This window comes from Anguilla rostrata, chromosome 5, assembly GCF_018555375.3.
Source record: "Anguilla rostrata isolate EN2019 chromosome 5, ASM1855537v3, whole genome shotgun sequence".
NCBI classification, from domain to species: Eukaryota; Metazoa; Chordata; class Actinopteri; order Anguilliformes; family Anguillidae; genus Anguilla; species Anguilla rostrata.
Genome location: NC_057937.1, coordinates 47,242,142 through 47,258,434, shown reverse-complemented (window position 1 = coordinate 47,258,434; position 16,293 = coordinate 47,242,142). Strand labels below are relative to the sequence as shown.

The window sequence follows — 16,293 nt, the reverse complement described above, 5'->3', positions numbered from 1 at the left end:
CTTTTTAGCTGGAGGCTGGAGAGAAGCCTACCTCCTGCCGAGTAATCATATGTGCCTGGGCATCTGGCCCGTACAGTACTCAATGTGATTATAGCATTACTTGTATTAATAATGCGCATGTATTGCCCATCTAGCTTTTATAGGTGTAATGATATTCACATTCTCAAATTTAGATTTATTGTCTTATTTTTGAGGCTGCAGACATCCCCACTAAACGTCTCCACTATATAATTCAAACCATGGTGTAGGCGTATCGTAATTTGGGAAGTCCGTAGAGGCCACGCATTATTTATTTATTTGGTCCTGTTATCTCAAGATCAGGCGTTACTTATTTTGCAATCCCAACACAGCGAAAGTTGTTTCTTGTGATCACAAGGTAATCTCTACCATCTGAATCCACAGTGATTGTGTGTGACAGACCGAGGATAGAACAACATTATTCTACAAATCTATAGTTCAAGTTTTTTTTTGTATTAACAGCAGACCTTTCTCAGATACTATTGAAACCTTTAGCCTAAGGCTTGACTGAGCCGAGAGTGCCAGATGGGCGGAGTTTGTATTTTTGCAATCAGATCGATTTCATTGTACCAGGCTAGCTCAGTCAAGAACGTCAGAGCATTTAAAAATATTTCAGTACATTAATGGCCCCTGTCTGATATACAGTAAATTAAATGTTAATTTGCCTACAAATCAGTAATATGTTGTAGTTATTGTCTTTGACTTATATTGTGACAGTCTGGACTAGCAGAAAAAATGCACAATGATTGCATGTGACGGACTGAAGGATATAGCATATGCTACGTTGCCCTACAATGGATTAATGCATTCCATTATACTAAACTGACTCGGGTAGAAATCTCGTTACGTTTATTTACACTAGACAACTTTCAAGTTTCTACCTGAAAGTTAGTCCCTGGTCAAAGTAAACCGCCAAGTTGTCGATTATTGATAACCATAATGGGACTTCTACCTGAGCCTGTCCCTGGTCAGAGTAATATCGAATGCACTCATACATCATAGGCCTGCGTAGCATATCCCTGGTCCGTCACAGAGAACCACTGTACATTCAGACGGTAGCGGTTAGCTCGTTATCAGGAGACAACAACTTTAAATATGTTGGGGTCACCAAATAAGTCGTGATGACGAGAAAACAGCTTGTTGAGATTGTGAGATGTCATGACTGCAAGAAAAGTTTTGTTGTCGAGATCGCAAGATAATTTGTAATGTTGAGATAACGGGACTTTATATAGGCCTTATATAGGCTTCTACAGACTTCCGTACATAATAGTGCTTTCATTTCAACCAATTTTTATTTATTTGTTTACTTTTGCATGATGTGGCGCGAATGTGAAGTTCACACACCTTATTTTAGTGCTTTATCCTGCTTGGTGAGAAATGTAGCTAGCACCTTGCTTTTTGTGACTGTTTACTTGTTTTGTTTTTAAGTACGTAAAATAAAAAACGGTACGAAGTAGATACAGCTCATTTCCGTCCTTCAAAAGTATATTAATATTCAGGTTGTTGTAGTAAAATACTTCTTGTTTTTTTTTTTTTAATTAAGTGATACGTTTCTATGGCTTTAGAACAAAACACACTCTATTGTGTAGGCCTGACGTAGATTATCTTTCCAGAAAATTCTAGTTTCTATCCGCCACAGACCTTATGCAGTTATCAAAACAGCCACCAGATGGCTCTTACAATCTGAACGAGAAATTCAGTTCAATTTTGACATTTTCTTTTATCAGTGCAACATTCTAAGTTGTATTGTTCCTCATACATTCTTTCAGTTTAAGTTCTGTATTTTATATAGCATTGTAGGCCTATTTTATTCATTTAAAGTTACTTGCTACTGAATGAGAGGGTGTAGGGCTTGGGGTGGGAATTCAAAAGACTAACCGAAACTATTTTAATTTGCAATTGATCATACCATAAATATGTATGTAAAACCTGCATAATCTGATAAAAAGTTTTAAGGGTCACAAACATGTTTTGTAATTTCTTATTTCACTGACCATACTGACCTGAGTAGCTAGTGGCTTGTTTTAACTTTATAAGAGTAACATGTCATTGTAGACAGGAAATTGGCTACGAAGCCACAGTAGTTATTGTCCCAGCTGACATGTTTATCTAATGTTGTTCATTATTTTTAGAAGGATTTTTGTATTTCTAATTGTACAGGCCTATCCAGTACCATTCAGAATAATACAAATTTTTTGTTTTGGTATGTCAGAATCTTGAAGTGGCACTAATTCATAGAGGCACTTTTGTCCCAGAAATTGCTTCATTTCAATTTAAAAGCATCGAGCTGCCAGCTTTAGTAATCATGAGGACACAATGAAAGGGACTGACTGAGAGAAGACCGAGATGAATTTAAAATTGTGAACCAACGTCTTACACAATATTGTCCACTAGGTGTCACTGTAAAGTCAGAAAGATGAATTTATTCCAGCAGCCATTTTCTAGAAGGTTGTCTGGTCTCGCTCATGAACATTCTTAAAGGTCCCATCATGTGTTTCATATTGTCCTGTCATGTAATACCATTCTGCTCCATATTTTCTAATATTTCTTGCTTTAGTTACAAGAGAGAGTTAAGAGTAACCCTCCCATCCAAGTTGTTTGTGAACCGATCATCTATTTAGTCAATGTGAGGTAGGCCATTCGAGACGTTCAAAGTGCAATTTCATTTATTGTTGATTCTTTGTGTGCATATGTGTGAGACAGGAAATTCCTCAGTCCGAATGTCCTCGGGTAGGTTGCCTGAGAACCAGATTTCAGTGAGAAGCAGTATCCAAGAGTCACAAATTGGGATGGCAGAGAGCTTGAATACAGAACGTTCCTATAACAGGACTATCTCACTTCCTGAGGCCTCAGATAGAGCACAGACTCCAAAGCATGCATAGGAGAGAAGGAGCTTTGTATAGGCAGTTTATAATTTACAATCCTATTCTCTTTATGAGTGTGGTCATAGTTGATTTTGCACACATGCTGGACAGTGAAAGTATTGAGGTCTTGGTAATGACTATCCCCTCCCTCACACCAAGAGTTATTGTTTTTTCTAATTATATTGGACATTTTCAAGGATATCATTTGTTGAACTTTTCTTAGTGGCTTCATCAGGATGGCATTAGATCACAAGAGGAGTTTATTTTTAGGGCCCAGTGTTTTTCTTTTTAAAGTTTTTCTAAAACTAGCTCTACTCACAACTGCTTCTCAGTTTCCTACTCCATCCAGATCATACACTCTAACTCAAACAATATGTCCTCACCCTCCTCTCCTAGTGCCTTGCTCCTTCACCCCCTGCAAACACCCCCCCCCCCAAAATAAAAACCAAAAGAAACAAAACAAAAAACAAACAGCTGCACAGTGGAAGAGTAACTGTAGTGACCTTTTTTATTTCCTCAGAGTTGTTGTCTATGCCGGCAGTAAAGCGATTTTCTGTGTCGTTTGCAAAGCATCCGACTAATGGTACGTCTGCTTCTTTCAAGTATATTTCCACTTCTCCACCTCCCCTTTGTCTTGCATGTCTGTGGAAAACACATTGTTGTATTTTTCAGCTTTTATTGTCCTTGGTAATGAACTACATTGTCCACGTTGTCTCCAACCTCCCACTGCCTCAGATCTCTTCTCTGCTCAGTCGCTTGGACACTCACTGTCTTAACAACCGTTTCACATCCTGTCCGTACTGTAACTTCCTGTACAAATGTAAAATTTGTCACTCCCACTTAATGATTCAGTGTTTGTTTTTTTCCCCCCTCAACGGATAGATGTGTGTATGTATGTACATGCCAGTGTTACATGTGTATACACATTATCATCTATCCTCAGAATGTTTTGAATGCAAACCATCTTTTGAAAAATACACCAATTATATTAACCCTTCCCCTGTTATTTTTTTTTTTTACTTTTCGGGAAGTCACTTTTTTAGTGCTATTCTGTACGAAAAGTACCTGCAGATTGAAAGTCAACTTCAAATTGTAATGGAGTAATCTGCCACCCTGGCTAGTGGAGTGTAAACATGACCAGACCTGATCTGGGCCAGTCATTGCTAATGGGGAAAGGGTTAACAAGTGATCTGTCTCATCACTCATATATGTCATCGTTTTGATTAATCTATTAATTCATTTGAATGAATACAAATGATGTGCTTTTGTGTGTTTTTGGGGCCCGTGCCTGAAACCCCTCTGCACAGGGACAGTGTAAACGCCTGCATGGGGGGTGCGGGTGGGGGGGGGGGGGTCCTGCGCCAAGGCCAGTAGACTCCTCTGTAACCGGGCCCCCTGGTTGCCATGGGACCCCTCTAAGTGTAAACCGTAAGGAGAAACACTCTTGAAATTGCTTCAAAGTTAAGCAGCACTGCTGGATGTGGGTTGATTACATTTCCTTTTTTCCTTTTTTTTCTTCCTGTGAAGGATGTTGTCTGCACAACGTTTTTTTTATTTATATCTCCCACAGCGACGATAAGTGTTCAGGCGACACGGCGAGACCCCATTTGCTGGCAGCCTCCTCAGGCTTGATTTTGCTATTCAGTGAGGTTCACGCGGAGGTGGCGAATGATGTCATCTGGTGGTCAGTGCCTGCTGATCTCTTAAATTTGAATGTTAAAAAAAAACTTGGAGCTGGGTGGGGGTGCTTTTTTAACATTCACAGGCTCAAACAAATCTGAGGAAAGCAGGGCCATTTGTTGCTGGTTGCGGTCGAGAGTCGATTTTGATCGAATGGGAGAGTGAACACATCCGGCACATCTTCTCAACAAACACGGTTTCGGTGGTTGTGGAGGTTCATTAGTCTCTACATTGTGGGTACCTAATGGGTCTCTAGCGCCCTCTCTGGCAGTGGGGTGGACCTGCGGGCGGGGCGGGGTTTAACGCGGGCCTCGGAGCCAGTGATGTCATCCACCCGGCCCTTCCGTGTCCGCAGCACACTCAGCACACATCTAAAACTCAGAACTAACCCGCTCCACCCGCTTCTAACTGCCGCCCCAAACCAAACTCATGTGTCATCCATTTCTCTTTCACTTAGAGTAGTCCTTAAATCCTCTTCTCTTTGTGTGGTGTGCTCAACTACAACTGCTTCGGGTCTCTAACATGGCTCCATGGTGGAGAACATCTGGCTCCAGCGTATTTCACGTGTATGGAACAAAAAGGCCGGCTCGTTCAGTGATGGAAAAACCAGCCCCACTGCACAGCATGCTGATCCATTTCAGGTTTTTGTGCTACGTGGTGTCTTTGGGCTTGCACTGAAACAGTAACCCTTGGGTTTTCTGGGCATTGTAGTAGTTGTAACTACTACTGTTCCTACAGTCATTTGTTTAGCAGTTCACACTAACTAGACTACATTAACCTGCAGGAGTCCACTAATCTGCTGATGGTAATACCTGGAATGGCTTTATGCATTGGGATCAGTATTTATACATGCAAAGCTGGGCACAGTGACTTGGTTCATTGTGGATAGATAGCTTTGTCACGTTGGGATTTTTGTTTACTGGGCAATAGTTCTTCTGGTTAATTACACAAATACACACACTCACACACACACACACACACACGCCCACATAGATGCAAATACGCACAGTCCAGAGTCACTCAAAACACAAAGCATGTTGCATCATCTGTATCACCGTGCCCTATTTCTCGGGTAGTGTGACTCGTACTCCTCCACCTCGTTTTAACAGGAAAGGCAGGAGTAATGGTGATCGTCTGTGCATTGAGGAGACTACTTATAAATCTTTTTTTATTTTTTTCACCCTGCGTCCACAAAACCCATCTAGTATCAGCGGTAAATTACACAAAGCGATGGCATGGAATAAGCCGCTTCACTTAAATGTGTGATCTGTTATTGCTTTTTTGAGGGACAGGTCATTTTAACCCATGTTATTATGATACTGTGGATCGATAGTGTGGAACACTTTAGGTGTTGAGAGGCTGTAGCCTGTGTGCTTTAATAATTCATGTGTATCCACCAAGGTTAGCCAGTGCATATTAAGCGTGGTAAACAAGCTCCCTTGAGAGCAGTTTCTTTCTGCAGGCAAGAATCTTTTGTTTCACAGGAAAGTCCACACCATATCTGTTTTATATTGCCAAAATGAATTATTAAAGAAAACATTTTTAAATTACTTTTAGGATAATGACCTTTATATCGTATTGAACTTATTTAAATTCGCTTCCAGATTTTTCAGTGGTAGGACTTGCAGGCTGACCTCTTGACGTTTGAATTCTGCAAATCTTTGTGTCAGAAATCTGTATCACAGAAGCTCGTCCGTGAGCTCAGCTTTGTGGCTGCGGGTAACAGGCAGGTAAGGAATCCAAGCGTTTACTTCCTGCCGTAGCGCAGTGTGAACCTCAAACCTTGCCACTGAACACTGCGATAGGCCTGGTCCATGTTTGGCGTTACTGTATTGCCAGTGATTGTAGAGTTAAAAGCTCTGGATGCTTGATCTGGATGTTTGAGGTGGTTATCTTCCAGTGTTAAGCCCTCCGGCGTTGGTGTCCCTAGGCCTGGTTGGGTGAGACAGCGAAGCAGAGCACTGCCACCCCCCCCCCCCCACCCCCCACCCCCTGCGCTGTCAAGATGCTGGCTCCTCCTCCACCTTCCACCTTTGCCCCTACAACTCCTCCTCCTCCCCGCCCCCCCGTCCCTCCCTCCCTCCGTCCTCCTCTGCTCTGTCCTTCCTGTACCGTCTTCTTCCCCAGAGCCCCTGGAGGAGCACCATGTGGCCCAGCTGCTGAGGCGGTCCTCCACTGACCTGGCTATGCGGTACCCGCTCTTTCTGGACACTGCGCTGGCCCACCACCTGCACCAGTGCTCCTACCACCTGCGCCTCTTCCGCAACTGGTTAATCTCCGGCCAGGACACCATAGAGTGCCTCTACGGTCAGACCTGCAGACCCCGCCCCCAACCCTGCCCCAGCCCCTCCCCCCTCCCCCACTCTACCCCTCCCCCTTCATTGTGCCCGTGCTGGGGAACGCCCCCCGCAGTTGGCTCGGCTTTGCGCTATGCTGCTACCTTACCGCATGCTCGCCTGTGACTTGGACAGAGGACGTTTGTAGGTGGAGGTTTGTCGTCTATTCTTCCTTTTGCACTCCGTATTTGTTTGTTCATAACTGTATTTTTTTGCTTCTCCGATAACGAGCTCTTTGAATAAACTACTTAAGCAAATTGCCCTTTAAGGAGTCCTCTTACTCAAATTCCCACAGCTTGGCTCTTCTGTCCTGGGGAACCATGCAGGCTTTTTAACCTGTGGTGGGATTAGCACACTCATTTTCTGTGAAACCCCCAGTTTGTCTCTGCAGTTCCTACTGTGGAGTGCTGGACCGTGCAACAGAGACTGCACATCAGAGACTATAGTACCTTCCCTCTGCATAGAGATGAGCTTGCACAGTACATAAAGCTCCTTTACCTTTCTACCAATAATTATTGTTCTGTAGCGTGATAGTCCTCCCAGGTCCTCAAAAATACCCTGGCAGTACTTCTGCTCTCTAGCAGTGACCCAGTTTGAGATCCAGGAAGTAGCTGGTCCCTGTGGAGTTAGCTGCAGAATGCCTCTGCGGTGTGGGGAAGGCGGGTGTGTGGGTTCTTTTCGAGGGCCTTGCCGGCGTCGTGCTGGAGTGAATGGCTGTGAGTGCGCCCGGTGGGTTTGGAAAGCGGCGCTCGGGGGCACAGAGCGCGGCGCGGCCACCTGAGGCTGCGCTGCGTGGTCTCCGGAGTGGGCATAGTGGGCATGGCATCACGGGCTGTTTGAGTGCCCACGCTGTGACTGCATGTGCTGTGGGAAGGAAGCATGACCAGTGCGCGTGTTCTCTCTCTTCTCTATCACTTTCTCTCTCTCTCTCTTTCTATCTCCCTCTCTCTCTTTCTCTCATTCTTTCTCTCTCATTCTCTTGTTCTTCCACTGTCTCTCTGTCTCGTTATCTTGTTCTCGTTCTCTCTCACTTGATCTCTCTTGTTCTCTCACTCGTTCTCTCATTTTCTCCCATTCTCTCATTCTCTCTTGCTCTACCTCCCCTTTCTCTTTCTTTTGTCCTTTTCTCCACTCTCGTGTTCTTCCTGAATCCATTCCTCCACTCTCTCTTCCTCTCCCATCTTTCCCGTCTTTCTCTCCATCGGTACGGCCTCACAGGGAAATGGTAGGCTGTGATGTGGTAATACTGCTGCGTCCTGCCCCTCCCGGATACCGCGTGAGCTGAATTTATGAGTCTCACAGAGAGGGAGCAGCAGAGAGAGAGAGAGAGAGAGAGAGAGAGAGAGCGCTTCCATTCGGGAGCACGGCATCGGCATTCAGCAAGAAGCAAAATGCCATTTCCATCAAAGGGTGAAAGAACAGTCGGTACCATTTCCCAGAAACGGTGGCGGAACTAGAAACGGGTCACGCTCTCATTCGGTACTAGCCCGGGGGGGGAAGTGGAGTCCGTCGTGCCGCTGTTCTGGCCGTCATTTTGTCGCTCCTGAATTGGAGGAGTAGTTTTTGGCGTGCTCCTTAGGATGACGCAGAAGCGGCTTGTTTGCCAAACTCAGTCCTACGCGAAGCATCCCTCAGCATCCGTTACAAAGCGAGCGTCTCTTACCGAATCTGTCTCTGATCCTCTCTGATCCTTTTGTGGGAAGCATTTTTCAGCTAACCCTGCCCTGGGACTTTCTACACACCCCTGTTCCCAGAGGCAGCAGTGGCTGGATATTCGGTGCTCTCTAATAAAGCAGACTCTCTTCCCCCATTTTAAATTCAGACTTTGTCCTACCCAGGCAAGTAGCAGCTACGCTATCTACACCAGTCGCGCCCAGTCATCTAAAATGGAGGGCCAAGACTATGCAGGTTTTCATTTCAACCAATCACTGCACCTGCTGAGTTCACTTATTAGATCCCTCCCCTCTCGGTGAAGGTGTGTCAGTTAGTGAGATCAGTGGGTGTAACGGCTGGTTGGAATGAAAACCTGCATACTCTGTGGCACATGATTGGCCACCGCTGCTCTACATTCTCAAGCAGAAAAGACATTTGACCTTATGGAAGGGGCTGTATGGGTCGACATTGTGCTGAATGGGTTTGAAACTGATTCATATTACGTTTCGCCAGCGCAGTGTGTCGGTCACCCCTAGAGGAAGCCTGCGGCAGAAAAACTGCGAATACTACAGAAACACTGCTGGACGCTCGGGTTATATAACTTGATATTCTGAATACGCTAAATCTTTGAGGAAAACGTGATGTATACTAAATCTGTAAGGCTAAAGAATGGTCTGCCATAATGAACAGAGTAGTGTGACTGATGTATTTGGGGTTCTCATTGCAAGCATGCTTATGGTGCTTCTCTCTGCCATGCTAGACTCTAACCTGTGTGTTTCCTTCTAATGTAGAAGCATTCGCTTCGTGTGTTTCATATAGTTATAATAAAGATTGTACATAACCGCACATTTTTCAGTAATGTGAATGAAGTGCTCTCCTTAAGTTTCCTTTTTAACTGACCTGGTATATACAGTGTGCAGGAGAAGAGTTTTGCTGTGATTGAATTGGCCTCTTATTTGGAATTGGTGTGTGGCTTGTACAGTTCTAAGATGCGCTCGCTGACAGAATGCACACGGCGAACAGATGGAATGCGCGACGAATCAAACTGACCGATTTGCTTTGTCTTTTTGACGAGTGACGCGCGTTGCCGTTTGGACTGAAGCGTGTGGCAGAGACTGGTTTGCTGCTGCGGCGAACGTGTTTGAGGGGCTGGTTCCGGAAGCTTCCATTCGTGGCCCTGTGTTGGTGTGGCTTATACCAAACCCAGCCTGTGGACCGAAGCCGGCTGTTGCCTGGACCGACGTGCCGCCGGCGTTCTTTTTTTTACCCGGCGTGAAAAGGCCTGGTTTGGTGTGCGTCTCTGCAGTGCTTGCGGGTAACCTCCTGTACGCGCAGTACCGGGGTGTGACAGCAGGGGGAGTGACTGGCCTTATGACGCAGTGGTGGGCGCGTAGGCATCTGGAGCTGTTTCGCGGGGAGCCCTCTTGGCACGGACTGATGGCGGGGGTGCGGTGTTGTCGGCTTGTGTCTCCCCTCTGCTGCAGGGTTTGAGGGCTGCTCCATGGTGCCCTCCATCTACCCGCTGGAGACGCTGCACAACTCGCTGTCGCTCAAGCAGGTGGACGAGTTCCTGACGGCCGTGTGCGAGAGCTGTGGCGAATCGCACTCCCGAACCAGCAGAGGTACGGCCCCCCACCCCCTCTTTCACGAGCACGTCACCCCTGCCCCCCCACTTTTCACTTAGAGAAAAACAGAAATGCGAAATGATTATTTACTGATTTGTGTTTTCATGCCTGCTAGGCTGACTGACAGAACTCCAGTCTGTTAGCCTAGCGCCTGACACCTCTCCTGCAGATGTAATTTGCCTGGCCATACCACTGCCCCAGCTACAGCTTTTAATGTGTTAAGGCTTTCACAGTTAGTAATTATCCTGTTTCTGCCGCAGTTTTTATGAATAATAATAATGAACTAATAAAACTCGTTTTTTGCCATTAGATTACGCCTCTTTGTGCTGTGTGTAATGGTGGTCGTTGCGCTCGCTCTTCCCCTCCAGTACTAACGCTGCTGTGTCCTGTCCACAGCCCTCTCCGCCATTTTCGACTCTCACAGCCAGCCATCCGTGGACGCCTACATCCCGCAGAGGGTCCTGTCGTCCTCGGTGTCCCTGCGGCAGCGCGGGGAGCGCCCCCCCTGGTGTGAGTGCCCCCCGCCCTCGGTGCCCCCCCCCACCGCCAAGCGAGGCTCAGAGAGCATGGCGCGAGATCGCCGGGTGCCACCTTGGCTTCACAGCGCCGTCCGCCAGCACTCTAGATGTTGAGATGCAGTTATTAAGCTTGAAGTGGGGCTGTGGTTAACATGACGGTCCAGTAAAGGGAGGCTCTGCTGTGACTCGCTGCTGGAGTCAGGCCTTCCTGTCGGGGTCTGCCTCTGACTCGTGTGTGCTGTTATTCGGTTATTCAGCTATTCTCAGGTCTTTATTACACTGGCAGAGCTGCTTAGTGGAGCGGATTTCTTATTTTAAACTTGCTACACTTGTTCCCCTTTCTAATGGTTTGTCTGTTAGTGGCAGTTGTTTAGTCTGTGGTATGGGCAGGAGGTCCTGCAGTTTAGCCCTGGGTTTTTGCTGTAACTGGCCTGGCCTGGCAGCTGGTTGGCGGACTAGTCTCACCGCTCAGCGCCCGCTCCTCTCTCTCTTTGCGCCCGCAGACAGCAGCGGTCCGTCCAGCACGGTGTCCAGCGCCGGGCCGTCCTCGCCCACCACCGCCGACACGTCTCCGCGCTTCAGCTTCAGCGACAAGACGCCGCTCACCCCCCAGAGCAGCGAGGAGGCGCACCCGGGGCCGCAGGGCTCCGCCCCCGCCGCCAGCCCGCCCCCCGACGCCAGCCCCACCGCCGCCTCGCCAGTCGCGCCCCCGCAGCCCGGCAACCGGCCGGCCGACGGCGCGGAGCCTCCCGTCCGCGAGCCAGAGGCGGGGAGCGAACCCGAGCGGGGCCCCGCGGGGGCCTTCGGCGGCCCGGGAGAGAGCCCGCCCTGCTCCCCGCTGGCCGAGCTGTCCCTGGACAGGCTGGAGCCCTGCTGCGGCCCCCCGGGGCCCCTCCCCGTGCTGCTGGAGCTCAGGGAGAGCGGGTCGGAGGCGGGCTCCAGCACGCAGACGCCCCTCACCCCGGAGGAGCCCGACGAGTTCTTCGACACGCAGGAGACGGTGGACATGTGGACAGACATCCCCCCGAACCTGCCCCACCCGGGAACCCCGCTGGAGGTGGGAGCGGCCAATGCGTCTGAGCCGTAGGGCCTGGGAAACAGAGAGAAAGGGAGAGGCGGGGCCGCCTGAGGGCTCTCGCATACTTTCAGTCTGCGTTGTCCTGAAGGTGCATTTTTGAACTCGAGTCCTATTCGATGTAGTCAAATGTATACTACTCATACTGCTACTGAACAATACTGTTTAGCATGGCACAGGACACGAAGAGCAGTGTCTTGAGTATCATGGCTTGCTTTGCTGCAGTCCTATGCAACTGCCTCAGATTGAAAAGGGGAAAAGATCCCTTTCTCTCCCGCAGCGTTTGTGGTGAGAGGTGCACATTCACCCATTTTCTGCAAGGAAGCAATGGCTCCCAGCTTAGTCTTAATCTCCCCCTCTTAGTATGAGACGGGCCGCGGAAAGCAGAGCATTTAATGCTGCTTTTCTGGGCTGAATCCAACCCTCTGAATACCCCTGACGACTGCCTCTGCTTATGTCAGCTATGTGCTTCACCCGTAAATGAATTTTCTTCCCCTGGCCGTGGAAACCAGCTGACAGCTGTCTGACAATGCCTGGCGACTTTGCTGTTCTTCTTTGTTGGGGGGAAAAAAACCTCCCCTGTTTGGGAAGGCCATTTTCCAGTAAATTCTTTGCACCACGGCGACTCAGAGTGGCCGGTGGATCGAGCTACAACCCAGAACTGCGCTGGCTTAGCGAACGAGTTTTGTTGGGGTGTTCAGTTTTTTCTGTCCAGTGTGAGATACGTCTTGTTCCGTTCGTTCCTCAATGGAAAGTATTGACCTTTTTATGTCCTTGTTTAAATACGGTTCTTTTGAAAGCACATCAGGTCTTCACCACTATCTGCCTCTTATCTCTAACCTTACTGCTGAAACATTGTACATTTCAAGGGACGAACATGGTCATGGTCAAAGGTCACGGTCCACTGTGCTGCCATTCTACCACAAATTACTCAAACCCTATATTGAACACACATTTTAGAAAAGAGAAACAATCACTTAACTGCTTTTTTGCCAAAGTTTTTAAAACCATCATATGCCACTAATATAAAGAATTATATATATATATATTTTTTGACTGCAAGTGAGGACTAAGGAGCAAGGTAGGCCTAGTATTTTTAATGGCTTCGAAAACACAAATTCATATCAGGTTTGTATTTTTGTAGCATTTGACATCACAATAAAAAATTAAATTAACATTTAAATTAATTCCAGCTTAATTGCCGTTTATTATTCTCCATGATTATGGCTCACACTTCTTATCATAAGAGAATTTTTGAGAGTTGTCACCACTGAAGTACTGCTGTTTTTGTAATATGATCTATTCTTTTTATTTGTGTGTATTGTACAGTATTGGCAATAAGTTAAATGAGATTCTGTATTTTATAATTGGATTTATTTAGTGTTCCTTTTGTATAGTATAGATGCTGATTTACGTAGAGGAAAAATGTTATTTAATGTCAATCAGAGAAATGAATGCTGCTCAAAGCAAACACTGTAAAATATCTGTCAATAGATGTGGAAAAAGTGAAAATTAAAAATGTCCTTGATCAGATTCTGTGTGATTTTTTTCTATTATTCCTTAAAAGGATGTATAATCATGGTCTGATTTCTCCTGTGGGAGACTTGCAAATGGTTCTCAATAGCTACTGTTTGGGATGTGGAGCAGGTCGTTTAATCAGATGCAACAGAATGAGGCTGGTGGATATCGCAGTGACACCAGTGAGAATCTCAGTACCTGCTTTTATATGTGTAGACTGTGAATGTATGTCTTCACCTCTGACTATTTTCCCCACCCTCCACTCACCAGGAGACTTGGTGTTTCTGGGAGTCTTGGAAGGTGAGAACTTTGTTATGCTTTTTGTTTCGCTTCAGTGGAGCGGGTAAGGTCGTTTTGTGCAAACGTGGATCGTGTCTTCGTCAGACGGCTAACTGTGCCATTTTCCTCCCTAACAATCTCATTATGTTAAATATAGCCAGATGTCTATACTGCTGCTTAATTAGACTCTTAGAGGCTGCCTGCTTATACATCCTTTTAGAAGGTCACTGTTTTTGATTAGAATGGGATGAGAGGGCAGAGCAAACAGGAATAGAGCCATGCTCTCATTAGCAAGACTCCTCTCTTCCTCAAAAGGCAGTGGCTTAGACTTGGTCGCTCTGGATAAGAGCGTCTGCCAAATGCCTGTAATGTAATGTTCTAGTGGAGTATTTGTCCTTCTCAGCATTGAAGCGGGTTGCTTTTTACAAAACTATCGTGCCAAGGGCTATCTTAATTTTCTCCTTTGGTCACACTCTAGTACCAGTTTGCGGAGCTTTCTTTCCATCAGCACTTCTTAGCTCACGTTCTCCTTGGTTGTCCTGTCCCTGGCGATCCACAGCGGGTTTTCAATCCATTACGCCCTCCGCTCTGACCAATCCACCACCTGTGTCTCTGCTTCACCATGTTATTTACTGCTGTCATTTTACTGACTGTTCCCAGCATCCCCTCTGCACCTCTGTGCCTGCTACCCAGCATTCCCTCTGCACCCCTGTGCCTCCTACCCAGCGTCCCCTGCACACCCCTGTGCCTCCTTAATCTGATCACCACGTGTTTTGTCAAAGATGATAAAAGATGTAATTTACTAATCCCTAATATGCAGTCAGGACTTCAGCGCATCCATCACTGTGAATGACCTCATGATTGAGTAATGAGGTGGTTTACACCCTGCTGATTTAACACCTCCTCCCTGTGTGATGCTTTGGCCACAGTGCAGATTGGATCCCACCTGTAGGGTTTATCACTGTGCTATGCACACTATAAACCTTCAGTGAATATGTCCCAGATACTGTTTTATTTTTTTATAGTTACGACACATCAGAAGCTTGATGATTTTGTACATAGATGAAAAATGCTATGGACACATTGACAAAATGTGGAATTTTTTGTACAGTTCACTTTAAAGAGGAAACTTTAATGGTAGGTGGTTTAGAAAGAGGTGTCAATGCTAAGTGATTACACAGCTTGTGCTCATAAATCTGTCTCAGTGCCTTCCAGACTTTGTCTATAATGTTCTAGTGAGTCTTAACTATTGAAGAAAATTTCATCATCATCTGCTTTGCAGTGGGAGCACTGGCTGGATGTGCATTTGGTTTTCCCCCTACATAAAAATTCATTTTTAAGTTCAGTGATCAAGTACTTTGTCATAGACTGGTCAGACTGATGAATGTGTGACAGAGGGCAGATATCCCAATGAGCCCCAGAGGTGGGATGACATTTCCACCAGCAAGTGGGGAATTTGGGCAATCTGATCAGGAAAACATGGCAGCACTATACTGAAAGACCAATGAACCACACAGAAAATATTCAGTCAGTGGATTGTAATCTGGGGGCAGGGGGATAGTGAGACAATGAAAAATTAGACCGACACTTTGATGATAATGTTCCATCTTGCAACAAAAGCTGTATACATTACTATAATGGGAGTAATTTTGTTTGGAGAGATTTTACTTTTTCAGATAAGAGGACCGATGTGCATTTAGACGTGCAGACAGAACTGCACGAGAGTTGCCTCTCTGACCTCTCACCTCTGTTTGGTGTTTGGGAGGACGTGGGAAATGAAGGAAAAGAAAGCAAATGGTCCTCGGCGAACCGGTGAAATGCCGCAGTCAGTTTGAATGAATTCCTCTTTGCTCTGCCTTTTGTGTAACTGAAAATCTCCGCACAGCAATCGCAATGCAGGGCTTGCCACCTGCCGAGGCTTTTGCCGAAGCAGGAAACGCGAGGAGCTCAGGCAGTCAGGACCCGTATTACTCCTGAGAAACGACTCCTTTCCCTCCGCGCAAGGTCAACCGTGACTCATCCGTCATTACCTGCATCAGTCTGTTGCCATGGAGATGACTGTAGCTGGAGATGCGCGAGAGAAAGAGAGACACACAGCACACAGGCAAACAGTATCTCACTCTGAACAATGGGCTATGCAAGGTGGCAGGAAGGAGAAGGATAAAACTTCATGTTACTTCAGGGCGTCTTCAGGACGTCAAAATCCACAGAGTGAAACTACACAATTGCATTTGAGGGCAATTGTTTACTTACCTTCCAACTCGTTATCCTGTGTTGCTTCGCCTAGCCTGTGGAATCTTAAAGCTGGCATTCCTGAGCTCCTGTTTGGTCACATTAACCAGACGGATACAAGCTTTCACATTGTGATCTAATCACAGTGGAAACTGAAACAAGAAGATAGTACATTTTTAAGAGACTTGCTTGAGAGCCCAAGTCTCCCCCTCACCCTCACCCCCTCACCCTCTCACCCTCACCTTTACCCTCACCCATCCTACCTGCTGCTTTTGTTAACCACAGGTGAACAGCATTAATTATAGACTTCTCATTGATGAAACAAGGAAGAGAGTGTAAATGGTATTTAATCAAATTAGTGATAGCTCCCACCTCTTCTCTTCCAGATTTATTCTTCACTACATTTTAAATAAGTGTAGCCATGGCAACCTCTCACTGAGAAATTGTGCCAAGGCCATGTTGCCTGGTGGGTTGTTTGATGAGTCTGTGTCCCAG

At 46.4% G+C, this 16,293-nt stretch overlaps 1 protein-coding gene and 1 long non-coding RNA gene across 13 annotated transcripts in view; one reads left to right on the top strand and one right to left on the bottom strand.

Annotated features, from left to right (window-relative positions):
- LOC135255474 (inositol hexakisphosphate and diphosphoinositol-pentakisphosphate kinase 2-like) overlaps nucleotides 1–13,302 on the top strand; it is a 36,645-nt gene extending 23,343 nt beyond the window's left edge. For 4 of the 12 annotated variants that reach the window (XM_064336691.1, XM_064336692.1, XM_064336695.1 and 1 more), the window contains 5 exons: nucleotides 3,403–3,465; nucleotides 6,690–6,869; nucleotides 10,036–10,173; nucleotides 10,573–10,686; nucleotides 11,198–13,302. In XM_064336691.1, coding sequence (XP_064192761.1) covers nucleotides 3,403–3,465; nucleotides 6,690–6,869; nucleotides 10,036–10,173; nucleotides 10,573–10,686; nucleotides 11,198–11,781 — 1,079 coding nt within the window. In that variant the 3' untranslated portion in view covers nucleotides 11,782–13,302. The remainder of the gene's footprint in view (nucleotides 1–3,402; nucleotides 3,466–6,689; nucleotides 6,870–10,035; nucleotides 10,174–10,572; nucleotides 10,687–11,197) is intronic. The other 8 variants (XM_064336702.1, XM_064336700.1, XM_064336703.1 and 5 more) reach the window with 3 other exon arrangements.
- Nucleotides 13,303–15,089: 1,787 nt separating this feature from the next.
- LOC135256130 (uncharacterized) lies at nucleotides 15,090–16,293 on the bottom strand. The gene is made up of 3 exons (XR_010330395.1): nucleotides 16,171–16,293; nucleotides 15,820–15,950; nucleotides 15,090–15,630 (listed from the first exon to the last, which is right to left on the bottom strand). It is a non-coding gene; the product is annotated as an uncharacterized LOC135256130 (long non-coding RNA).